The 13,288-nt window shown below is 38.6% G+C and overlaps 1 protein-coding gene across 4 annotated transcripts in view; it reads right to left on the bottom strand.

Moving 5' to 3' along the window:
* The window catches only part of FNDC3A (fibronectin type III domain containing 3A), a 125,603-nt gene that overhangs the window by 94,864 nt on the left and 17,451 nt on the right, over positions 1-13,288 (bottom strand). For 3 of the 4 annotated variants that reach the window (XM_069802716.1, XM_069802717.1, XM_069802718.1), the window contains exon 2: positions 12,209-12,337. The exons of the other annotated variant lie outside the window; for it this stretch is intronic. In XM_069802716.1, coding sequence (XP_069658817.1) covers positions 12,209-12,310 — 102 coding nt within the window. In that variant the 5' untranslated portion in view covers positions 12,311-12,337. The remainder of the gene's footprint in view (positions 1-12,208; positions 12,338-13,288) is intronic. 4 annotated transcript variants of the gene reach the window in all.

Raw genomic sequence — 13,288 nt, 5'->3', positions numbered from 1 at the left:
ATTACATCTAGCTTGGCTCCACAGAGCATGGTTCAGTGAACAGGGAAAACTGGACACAGACTCAAGATGCCCACTCTGTGGTGGCTCCAACGTGCACTTGCTGTGATTTGAGGGTTTGCCACCTCACCCACGCCAGAGTTTCCCTGTTTGTAGGACTAGTACAACAGTATTTGCATGTCCCTGAAAGCTACTGATCAAAGAACACTGCAAGACTTGAGTGTTGTTATCATTAGCAGCACAGGAATTGCCAGATGGAATCACATCTGTGGTCCAGCTAAGGTGATGTCAGTTACAAATGCAGCACAAGTAATTTTTTCCATTGATCATGTGTTCATATTCTGCTGTTCATATCATAACAATGCTAATGAGGCTACGAACTACTCTTTTCCACAATCAAGCCCACTAACACTTAGAAAACAGATTAAATGGAAAAACTGCAAAAGTAACAGGTATTATAGACACCATAAGATTAGTAAATAGGAACAGCTGATATATCAGTAACAAAAACTAAACTAAAATAGTGTCTTAAGCCTTTGGCAATTTAAGACAATTTAAGAATTTCATGGTTGTGAAGAGTATTACTTCTTAAAGCAATCTTTCATAAGATTCTTCTACCTCCGTCTTCTTTTAGACTTCCTAAAGACTTCCTCCCTCCCTATTTATGTTAGCTAGTAACCAATAAAGAGTTCTGAAAACCTTAGGTTGAGCTCTGTACTATACCATACCAATTCATAGCTGACTAAGCACACATTTCTGTAGTATCTATAAGGAAAAGTAACATTAGAAATTTTTTTTGCCTTAAATTATCTTCTGTTTTTAGTATGAATGACAGCAGATAACAGGCTTCTCATCATTATTTATAAGCGTCTTACAGACATTGATCTTTGTCCAAGTAACACGATGCAATGCTCTTAACACTGAAGTTCTAAAATCTTCTATTTCCCACCAAATTTATTTGAGCAAATTCCCATTTACAGGTTTCCTACAACTACACAATTCTCTCCCCTAGCATCTGCTAACACTAACTGATAATCTAGAGGGATACAAGTGCTCCATATACGGAGATTAACACTTTCCTAATGAAGAACAGAAAAGATCTGGGTAAGTAAAGGCCATCAACAAATCTTGGTTTTTAGGAGTAGGGAGGAAAGCCATAGAGAATTAAGTAAATGTTACATAGTATGTTGCCATAACAATTTACACGTTTGGGATTTTGTAAACACAAACACAATCCAAACTACTTCAGCTTACAGAGGCAGTAGCAGCATGTCCTGAAGAAAGCGAGAAAAAGTGCCACCTTGTCTGTGACATGCTCCTAAGGCCTATGTATATTTTCAGTGGAGGAATAAGCAACTCTGTGTCATTTTTCTAAAAGGCAGCTGACAGATAATAGAAATCAGCAAACATTTCATCTATAACCACCACTACAAGATACTGTCAGCACCACTGAATACACTAAGACAACAGAATATACCTAGAAGCAACTGGAAACAAGGAGGTTGGAAAGATGACTAGACTGTTCAGTGGCACTGACATTCAAAAACCATAGATTTCAATAAGCTTTCATTGCTTTTTGTAGAAAGGCAGGTTGGAAAGATCTGAGAATTGGTGATTTTTTTATTGTAGCAAATGAATTGATTTTATTTATGAAAAGGTTTTTTAAATTCTTACTGTACTTCCCCCCCACCCCACTCTCTTCATGTGAAAGATGATTAGCAGAAAGCTGATCACTGGAGGGGGGCAGGGTAGGAAGATAGTTTGGAGCCTTGTTTTATAAAAATAGAAAGTTTTCTGACAAGAACCAGTAAAAGATAAATGTTAAAATCTGCATCTAATGTCACTGATAAATGTTCAAGACTTGTTAGTGTCCACATATAACAGTATCAGTCAGTGTATGTTCCGTAAGTGTGTCTGTCTCATTCTTTATTATTGAGAAATACTTAAAATTTTCATCTACTTGTTTCTGCTTTGCCTCTTCTCTTTTGCATTCTCAGTTCTCACAGCTTGGCTAAACAAAGTTTTATTTGTCTCATTTACAGCAAACCCAATATGTTGCACTAGCACTGACACAGTCTGTGGTTAGTAGATAGTACACATAAAATTTGCTACTTAAAATAATCCCACTATTATATCTTTAAATCAGTAAAAACATAAGGGTCACAGAAGTGTTTCAAAGAATCTGGATAATGCAGCAGACAAACATTTGTGCTTCAAAGTTTTAAGCTAATCCTTGTTTACAGGGAAGTAGAAGGAAGCAGTGTTAGGGGCAGTCACTGAACTCTGGAACTTTCTGAGGCATCTGGTCCTGGCCAGTGGTTAGACACGTCAATCTCTATAAATAAAAATTGGAAGACTTCAATCAGATTATTCTCATTTCACCATGATGTTGTTTGAAGTGCACAGGACTTCAGCTTTTCAACACTAAGCAAAACTGGATGAGGGACAGAGTTCATACTGCACAGCAAAGCAGTAGCAGGGGCTAAGCTTTCAGCTAATAGTTTGCAGGGTTAGTCCCCTCAGTAGGCACTTTCCCTGATCAATCTGCATATTTGCAACAGTCCAAAACAGAATCAGGGAATAAACTTTCATTTAAGCTGTATCTAGATGCACTGAAAGGTAGAAGACTGCCAATTTAATTTTGGAAAACTAAGTAATTTAACAAAGATTGTCTGAAGTGAACATTGCAATTATTGCAGTTCCCACGCTTTGACTGCAGGCTGCACCAGCAGTTCCTACAAAGTACCCTATGTCTATTAGGTATCATTTGGTGTTTCCCTATGAAAAAAAAAAAAAAAAAACCCAAAACTTAAGACTGCCTACTTCCAGGCTCTGAATCTGCTGTGAAGATGTTAATGCTGAGAAGAGGGGAAGAATTAGTTTGTTGCTTAGCTCACATTTGAAACAAGCTGAACAGTTGTGCCACTGTTAGAGAGCTTTGCTAGTATTTTCCTTCCATATAATACCTAGAGATTAATACAAAAAAAGAATCTTACAAACATTATGAAAGCTAGCCAAGATGAACAAAGTGAGGTGGACAGTTAACAGATTTGCTAATGATGACGCAAGTCAATGACACTTCACTTCAAAGGACTTCTTTGTCAGTAATATCTGGGCATGTCTGAAAGTGTGTGCAACCAGTCAGGCATTCACCGAGCAACAATATCCAACATTATAAAGAGGTCATGATCAACCTTTCGCCTAACAGCTGAATACATTATTTCAGAAAGGTTATAAAGCTACAATTGATTCCCCCTCTGAAGGCTAAGGCAGAGCCCTTTCAGACCCTGTCCTGACTTCCTTCACCCTTCTGAAGTACAAAAAGAGGACCCAGCAAGCAGGATAGACACTCTATTTCTCTCCCCTACAACTAGCAAGTGCCATGAACAGCAGGTTACTGGTGGAGATCTTCACCAAGCATGCAGCAGCTGAACTCACTCTGGCCGTGCAGTATTCTGTAATTTGTACAGTTGTTTCAAGGGCTGAAGTGACAGATGGGAGCCGCCTTCCTTTTTTGAAGAACTCTGCTGAACAACAACTCAAATCAAAATTTGTAATAAATATCCTTTAAAAACAATACCCTTCCCTGCAATGCAACTGTAACAACGAAGAGAAAAATATAAATAAGCAAGCTGAAACCGAATTTGGACATTCAGTTTCTCAAGACTTTAGACGATTTAAGAAACATATAAGCTGTTTGTTTAGAAAGTATATGGACTAGAAGAATTCCCAACATTGCTTCTGACAGCTCAGGTTCCTGTTTGGTGATATAGCAAGTTAAAAGCCCATAATATTTAAGACTGATGGATGTGTCTGTAACATTTCTACCTTAAATAGAGCACAAAAGTAAGTGCCAAAGGAAGAACTGTATTCTGTACTTATTCAAAATAGCATTTCATTAAAAAAAAATTAGAATGCTAGGAGTTTCAATAGCACTTCTGAAGTAGCCTGTTTTCCCCTGATAAAGTACCCTACACACCCAGCTTTGTGCAAATCTGGGTATCACTGTGTACCAAAACACCGTGTGACAACATGAACCTGAACTGGAAGAGAAATTAAAGGCTACATCCTTAGCTTGATCAGGTTGGAGAGGCTCAGTCAGTACTGGACCAAGGGCTTGGTGGGAAAAGTCTCTACAACCCCAATCCTTTCCCATGTATTTTCTCCTCTACTTCAAAAAAAAAAAAGAGAGAAAAATCAGAGCCAAGGGCCATTTTTACTATGGTGTGTAAACCTGGGTCTCTCTCTTCTTGGAGAATGTAATTCTGGCTGCTCTATAAAGTATACAATTCTGTAACACACAGAGGGTTAGGTGGACTTTGCCCAGTTATAAATAGAGAAACATATCACCAGGGAATAGAACAAACTATTTCAGTTGGAAGGGACCTAATGATGATCTAGTCCAACTGCCTGAGCAATTGAGGGCTGACCAAAACTTAAAGCATGTTGTTAAGGGCATTGTCCAAACGTCTGTTAAACACTGACAGGCTTGGGGCATCAACCACCTCTCCAGTAAGCCTGTTCCAGTGTTTGGCCACCCTCTTGGTAAAAAAATGCTTCCCAGGGGAAAAAAACAGGCTTCAGCTAGCAGGGGATGCATTTCAGATTACTTGTTCACAAAGTGTGTAATTCTCACATATTTTAAGAGTGGAGTTTCTGTAGTTAAAAATATGACTTTGCAAAGCAGTTATGGTTTTGTCACAACTTACAGAGAGATTACAAAGGCTGCCTTCTGAGGAAACGTATGTAAGCAATAAGGGTGACTTCGTAGGTCTTGGACTCTGGCATTCAGGTCCTGGCTTACTTGGCATTAAGTGTCCCATGGCACAGAGAAGGGGAGATAAGGGGACCAAGGAACGTGCCCGAGTCCAGGACACTGCTTGGACATAACTGTATCCTTCCAAACCCTACTGATAGAGAAGCACGCAGATTCAGGAACTGGGCCCCCGCTTGCAACAGACTGCAGAGAAGAACTACCTCAATGCTTATAGCTCCAGGCAACTTGCACCTTCTTACCTCATTGGAAAAGAGGGAAAAAAAAAAACCCAAAAAAGCAAGTACAGATCCTTAGTCACCTTCCTAAAACATGAGAGATCATCTTCTGGATGTGCTTATTTCTCCCTATTGACTATATTAGCAACCTACAGTGACTAACTGACTTTAAATCTGATTTTCACATGTCATCCAATTCTCCCAAACATCAGTTTCTGAAGAGGTTCATTCAACAGGGGAAATCTTGCCTCAAGTATCTTGGGAGGAATCTACTGTATCAGAGACCAAAATTAATCTAGGATTCATATCATGCAAATGAAAACAGACATTTTAGAGAGAAAGGAGGATTACTCAGAGAAGTTTTATGAGGGTACTTCATTCCATGAATTTTCATACTGGGTACAAGTAGGAAAGGCTATGAACTACACAGCCTTCACTCTTGTTTCTACATTTATTTTCAGACAGCAAATATTAAAATAAATAGCTAGATGTTAGTATAAATTATGCAACAAATCTGATGTTGCTTTCGCTAACCAAAAGCAGTATAGTATTCATATTTAACTATACACCAAAGAATTCTGAATCCTCACTTTCTGCTGAGGACGATGGCTTCTTCTAGGAAATTTAAGGCAAGTTTACAATACATCTGCAATCAAGGATACAGTTTAAATACATAAGAGAAAATTCTTATTTCTAAGGCCAAAAAAAAAAATCTACCCTTAACTAAGACAAAACTTCACTCTTACTGAACAAAAAATATGGTTAACTCAGATACAGAAAGGATCCAATAACCTTGAGGCATCAAAACTCAAACCCTTGTATCTTTTTTTTTTTTGTGGTGGTGTTTTTTAAAAACCATAGCCATCAACCAGTTAAAAACTTTTATGGATAAGATTTTTTTGTATATGGAATTTCCCATATAAGTTTAATTATGTGTAGCAACCATCACTGGAAAATACAAAGTACTAATCAATCCTGGAAAAAATGCATCTTGATAATCAGCTTCTGTAAGCTGGCGCTGTAGCATTACATGCAGAAGAGTTCCAATGGTTCCAGTGAACACAGTTCTGGTGCGCTTCAATGCTATGAAGTCACTGAAGGATAGAATAATAATTGTCAACTAAAACTTTAATGAATTTCCGAAAGGAAAAATTAGATGTATCTGCTAATTCAATAGAGCCAAAGGGGAAGTACAAAAAAGTAAACCAAACAAAACCAAAAAAACCAATGCAACCAAAAAGAAGATGGAAGCAGCCACGCATGTACTCTGTACTCTATGAAATCAAAACACATAAAAGAAAGGAAAACAGCACAGTATGGAAAGCAGTGAGAACAGTTATAACAGTGTATGCTGTTGAACAACTTTTAACATGGGTATTTTTTTTCTTGTAGAGGCCAAGACCATGAAACATATGCAGTTCTAGGCTTGATTTTCAGCAGCAAGGCAAAAACAAAGCAAGCTGGAACTTGATAATGTACCATATGCTCTTCAGAAACAGAAGCATCAGAACTAAAACTGGGGAAAAGCATTTAGTAATCTAGTTTACATCTTCACCATTACATTTCTGCTGCAACTTCACATATGTAAACAACCTGAAGGCCAAAAAAGGGGATTCTCAGAATTATTTTATTTTATTGCTCTGCTGACTGAAGACTTCCTCCTATGATAACAGTTTAATAATAACAACTTTAAGATCAGAGGTTTAAATATTTAAGGAAGAAATTAGTTTTGGAAATACTAACTTGTAGATTTGATGCCAAACATCTATTTCAATTCAGAGAATTTGCACTTAAACTCACACACTGTATATATATATATATATATAGATATACACACACACACACGCACACACAGTGGGATTCTTTGAAAACTCACTAAGCATCTAAACTTCTGAATAAAGTTTGGAGGATAAGCAACCAGCTTCCCAAGCTAGAAGTAGTACTTTATCACTATAAGTTGCTGAGAAGCAAAGCTGACTGAAGGTCAAACACTATGTATCCCATTCCCCAAAGAAAAGGAAACCGTTAACAGGTATTGACTGGGCTACTTTGCGGGGGTTATCTACCTTTTTGGTCATAAATGACACCAAAGTTATATAGGGATGTCTCACTTTTCAGCTGTTAGCTTTAGTGGGAAGGTGTGGAGAGGGTCCAGAACTCCAGGGCTGCTGCAAATTTGTGTCAGCAATTTACTGATTTGTCTTGAAATAGCACTGGGTGCTGTAGAAACTTTCCAAAACAATTTAACATCAGTTTAATATCAGGAAAACAAAGTCTGTTAAAGAAAGTAGTTTGAACTCTTGCCTCCTCATTTTCCTCTCAATCATGAAATTTACCTCCTCCCACCAAATTGGGACTCACGTAATCAAGCACATCCTTCCTGTACAGCCTCAGCAATAATCAGTAAAGCCCCACTGCAGTAGTTACCCTTACATGAAAAACCCTCAAGCACTTCTGTCCTCATACCATTTTTTCCTCAGTGTAACTTGGTTTCTGTCAACTCCCATGGATCTTCTCCTTACTTCATCCACAGCCTTACTCACCACCAAGATGCAAGAAGTACATTATCTACTCACGTTGAACACGGTGATGAGACCGTGCAAAAGCAGTACTTCCACGCTTAATAGAGAGGGAAGAGCTAATGGGCTTGGCCTTTGCATTTCCTTTGCACCAGTTTTGTCCTATGAAACTAAGAGTAGTCCCTTGTTCTGTGAGAATGAGGCAGTCTCCCACAGCAGCACTGAGTAGCAACATCCACACAGTTTAAGCTCCCCATGTTTTCTGCCTGAACATGCACATTCCTCTAACTTTGTGGATTGTTTTGTTTTAAAACATGGTGGAAAGCTACAGCTTTAACCTGACCAGGCACTTCCACTATTTGAAGCATATGACCTTTCATCTTAACATGTTCAAATATTTGCACTGCTATTTCACATTTAAACTGCTAGTAGAACTTCAAGTATTTGAAATAGATTATCTTGGAAGATAGGAACTGTTCCAGGAAAGTACCAAATGGTCTATATTCATTTGGTAACTCAGTTATGCAGTATATACAACATAAGTCACAATAATTACAATAGTTAATCCTGGTAAGAAGCAAGGAGGGGGGAACTGATTAAAAAAAAATCCTCACGTTTTACGGCTGAACAACAACGTGCAAGTTAAGGATACAGTTAACTAGTCTAACGTAGGAAATACTGACATATAAACAAAACATTTAAATAAAGAATTTTCTACTAGGTTTTCAACACCTTTTCAGTCAGGACTGACTAAAATTAATTAGGACAGCTACAGTCCAGCCTACACTATGCAAACAGAAGAACATATACATTTATTTACACAGACAGAACAGCTCTGAATTTTGATTGTAGGAACACAAGTTCTGTAAACACTACAGATTATGTTATAGATTATGCAATCCAACATCACAATGCTATTATGAAAGAAACTGAAGAAGTAGTTTTCATATTTTAAGGAAGTAACCCCTACAGAATGTGTGTACTGTAGCTAAGCAAATAGGAGACTTTCAGAAAAATGAGCAGAAAAATCAAGGCAAAAGTCTCCACACTTCTTGTACCTTCAAAGTTACAAGAAAAAAAAAAAAGGAATACAATGAACTAATGTTCAGGTTAAAATATTTTAAAAGAAAAAAAGGCTCTGAATTACAATGTTTTGTACTTGAATACATCACACTTCACTTGAAGGGTGCAATATGCGTACCATATAAAACAAACATAACAATTTTAAGACCCTTATAAATAAATAATAGCCTGCTTGACCTTTCTGTGGCCTAAGTCGTAATTGGGCAACCTAAACAGAGTAAGCAGTACCTGCAATTCTGGACTTCCCATATTTCAGATATACAAAGTATTTTCTATTTAGCTATGGCTTTTAAATGACCAGATGTAAAAAGGGTTTCCAGTAAAGTTTCCTGCCACTGAACAAATGCATTTGCAGATTCTTCATGAGTCATGTATCACATGCAAAGGACAGAAAACGAAAGTCACAACTTTCACTGGACATTGTGGAACACAGAACACTAGACAACATTGTGGTGTAAGCGCTAGCTATCAAGAAATTAACAAAGAAACTGACTTTACTGATGACTGAGAATCTGCCCAATGCTTTCTGAGTATTCACTTTTTTCTTTTTTTAAAAATAAACACTACCACTACCAGTTCCACTTTAGACAGTATTCTTAATGAGCTGGGGGGTTTTTTGGGGGTTTTTTTGTTTTGTTTTTATAAAAAAAGGACACCAACAGCATGTATGATGTTTTTCCCTTAAGATTAAACAAGCCCCCCCCCAGTTCACTTCTTTGAAGAAATTCTTTGCTTGTTTTCCAGTTTTAATCTTGCTTGGCTTGAGAAAAAGGGACATTTTAATGAAAAAGTATCCCCAAAAGAACATTTAAGATCATATCTGACTCAAAATTTTGCACCATTACAGAGTAAGCTTGACAGCACAGCTTGATGTTCTGCCTTCCCCAAAAATAAGACTAAGTAACTCGGGCTCAACTATCTTTGAAAGGTCATAGTGATTAGGGGAGGTTCCCAAGGACTGGAAGAAAGCAAATGTCACTGCAATCTTCAAAAAAGGGCAAGGAAGAAGATCCAGGGAGCTACACGTCGGTCAACATCACCTTTAGCTCTGGGAAGATGAGCTAGCAAATCTTTCTAGAAGCCACTTCCAAACACATTGAAGATAAAAAGGTGATTGGGAGTAGTCAGTATGGATTCACAAAGGGAAAAATCACACCTGACAAACCTGGATGGCCTTCTACAATGAAATTACTAGCTTGGTGAATGAGAGGATAGCAGTAGATACTGTTTATCATGACTTTACCAAGGCTTTTGACACTGTCTTGCATAACGTCCTCACACAGAAAATGATGAAGTACAGACTGAACATAGGCACTGAGGTGGACTAAAAACTGGCTGAACTGCCAGTCTCAAAGGGTTGTGATCGGCAGTGTAAAGTCCAGCAGGAGGCCATTCATCAGTCATCTACCTCAGTGGTTGATACTGGGACAGATAATGGTTACTATCTTCTTTAAAGACCTGATGGGACAGAGTGCACCATCAACAAGTTTGCAAGTGATACAAAGCTGGGAAGAGTGGTTGATGCACTAGATGGCTGCACTTCCATCCAGAGGGACTTTGACAAACAGAAGAAATGGGCCAGCAGGAACCTCATGAAGTTCAACACAGGGAAATGTGAAGTCCTGTACCTGAAGAACAATAATCCCATGCACCAGTACACACTGGGGGCTGACTGGCTGGAAAGTAGCTTTTCAGAAAATGAATGGTGGACAAGCTGAATGCGAGTCAGCAAGGCACCCTCAAGTCAAAAAAGGCCAACAGCACCCTGGGTTGCATTAGGAAGAGCATTGCCAGCAGGTCAAGGGAGGCGATCCTTCCACCTGCCCAGCATTGGTGACACATCTGGAGTTCAGGGTCCAGTCCTGGGCTCCCCAGTACAAGAAGAACATGGACATACCGGAGAGAGTCCAGCAAAGGGCCACAAAGATTAGGAAGGGACTGGAGCATCTGACTTGTGAGAGAAGGCTGAGAGCTGGGACTGTTCAGCCTGGAGAACAGATGTACCAGGGGAGATCTTTTTACCAGTGTACCTGAATACCTGAAGGCGGGGGGGAATAAACAAAACTGAGCCAGACTCTTCTCAGCGGTACCCAGTGAAAGGACAAAAGGCCATGGGCACAAACTGAAAGTCCCGCTAAAATGTAAGATATTATCTCACTGTGAGGGTGTGTTGAATACTGGGGAACAGACTGCCAGAGAGGCTGTGGAGTCCCTTATCCTGGGAGATACACGAAAGCCAACAGGACATGGTCCTGGGTGACCTGCTCTAGTTGACCTTGCTCTGTGTGGGGGAAAGCTGGACTGCATTATCTCCAGAGGTCCCTTCCAATCTCAAGGGTTCTGTGATACACCTATAAGAATTTTTACACAACAATAGTAAAAAGAAAGGATATTCACAATTAGGTAAAGAAAAGAAATGCTGGTGGTACGTTTAACTTTGCGTAGGCATGCTTTATTCTTTGTTGTTTGTAAGGCTTTAGAATTTCAAGGCAGAACATGTAAGGAAACAGTAACAGTTCTCCTCTTGCATGTTACAGCTTGATTACTACTTCTAAACATCAGTGTTTGAAAGAAGAATGTGAAGAGAAAGCATATTTGGATAGTGTTTTTTCCCTTTTTCCAGAATGTTCTGCCCACATATTTATTAAAAAAGATTTATCAGCTCTTTCTCTTTATTTAAGCTTCCCCTATATTGTGATAAGGTTTGAGCTGCAGTGAGATGTTCACATGAACCGTTGCAATCCATTCTCCAGTCTCATATTGGAGCTCTTGTCTGTGTTTTTACCCTACAAATTAATTTCTCTTTATGATAAATAATTATTTTCTTCTGCATAAATATCAAACACAGGAACAGCAGACTCTAAGGGACTTCCCTATACCATCAAGTTCAGTCTCTTGCTATCACAGGTAGTGATCTCTCAATGTATTCAGATACTTCAAACCACTTCATTTTTCACACCTTTTCTCCCATTAGAAGCTGGTCCAGAACTGTGCTTATCTGGGTGTTAAAATATTCATCCTAGGTTAAAGATATGGAGAATGTATGTTTTTGCCAACACTTTTTCCTCACTGCAGCTGACCTTTCTCAAGTGTTCTGAAACCACGATCATAAGTTTTTCTATCAGCTTGGCTGGTTTAAAAAAAAAGAAAATTGAAGAAGTGTCCAGGCAGACACTAACATACAAAAGCAAATCTCACCATTCAAGATACCCAGTTGAAAGCAAGTGTCAGTCTAGAAGCCACAGAGTTAGCACATGTTGTGCTTGAGCCAGTAAGCTCTACCACAGGGGAAGGTTTATTAACCTTAACAAGGTCATGTGGTAATGTAAATATACAGCTTCCAAATTAAGACTCAAGCATGGCTAGACAATTTGGCAGCTGTTTGGTCCCATCCTTCTATGAAGATGTTCTTTCACAAGACAGGTTTTCTGCTTCATACTTCTTACAAATCCTTTCTCTGCACCAGTTAGTTCTACCTTCGCCTCAATCTCCAAAACATATGCATGACCAAAGCCGCACAAAAATATTCCAAATGAAGGATTACTATCTTTTACAGCGTCAATATGTCAATGATGCTGTTGGAAGAAAAAAAAAAAAAGATACTGAAGTTTTCTTACCTGTTGTGCTCCATCCCCACTAACAATAGGGGAAGTTAGAAGAGGGATTTCACTACTTATAATCGAAGTGGTATCCAGTAACGGTGGATGTTCTGCCATCATTGATGGTACACTAATTCACAAGATCACCTGCAAAGAAAAGTTACTCAAATGGTTAAACTATATAAATATTTCTAAATAATTGCCCTTAAAAAACAGCCTCACTTAAAAAAGTTATTAAATTAGACACCTCTGGAAAGTATGTTTCCACAACATTCCAGCAGCCATGTAAACTTGAAGATGCATTTTGCCAGCTAGTATAAGCCTTATTTATACAGAGGGTGGTTTAGACCCCCTCTAGCGGCTGAACCTTAGGAGAAGATACATCACAGCCTTGGAGCTAACAAACCTGAATCTTTTAACTTTGATTATAAACCAATATTTTGTCTAAGTTCGACTGGCACTGCTGACAAAAATGCCTACGGGGGGGAAGCAGTTGCCTTAGAACTTACATATATAGTGTTCTTGTTTTTATGAAACTGGTAAAAACCTAAGATCTACAAACAGGGACACTGTTTCTTTTGTTCTTTTTTTAATCACCAACCCACTTTTTTCTACTATTATAATGAACAAGACACTTATTTTAGGAACAACTAGTTGCTAGAGAAATGTCCAAGTGAGACACAAAGGAATAAAAAAAAAAATCTTCTGCACAACCTGACTTTTTTTTTACTTTTAAATGTACTACATCCAGAAGTAAAGCTGTGTCACTTTGATAACCAGTGGCTCTTTAATGGCTTTACCAGCAGCTAAAACTCGGGGGGGGGGGGGGGGCGAGAAGAAGTAATGCCTGCACACAAAATTATAATCCTCATAACCATGCTACGAAAAAGCCCTCGCTAGCACACACTGTAAAGTTACATGAAATCTGATGACAAGAAAAAAGCCACACAGGCAAGAGGCCCATGAAAGCAATGATCCACTTCAACCCTGATGAGTGTCAAGTAACAGCATAACAGAAAGCAGGATTCAGCTGAGCGTTCCTTTCAATTACATTAACAAGTCATAAGTAATGTGTTTTATGGTGTTTTGCATGTAAGT

The sequence above is a fragment of the Haliaeetus albicilla genome, chromosome 15, assembly GCF_947461875.1.
Source record: "Haliaeetus albicilla chromosome 15, bHalAlb1.1, whole genome shotgun sequence".
NCBI classification, from domain to species: domain Eukaryota; kingdom Metazoa; phylum Chordata; class Aves; order Accipitriformes; family Accipitridae; genus Haliaeetus; species Haliaeetus albicilla.
Note: the sequence above shows the minus strand (reverse complement) of the source record. Positions and strands in the feature narration are given on the sequence as shown.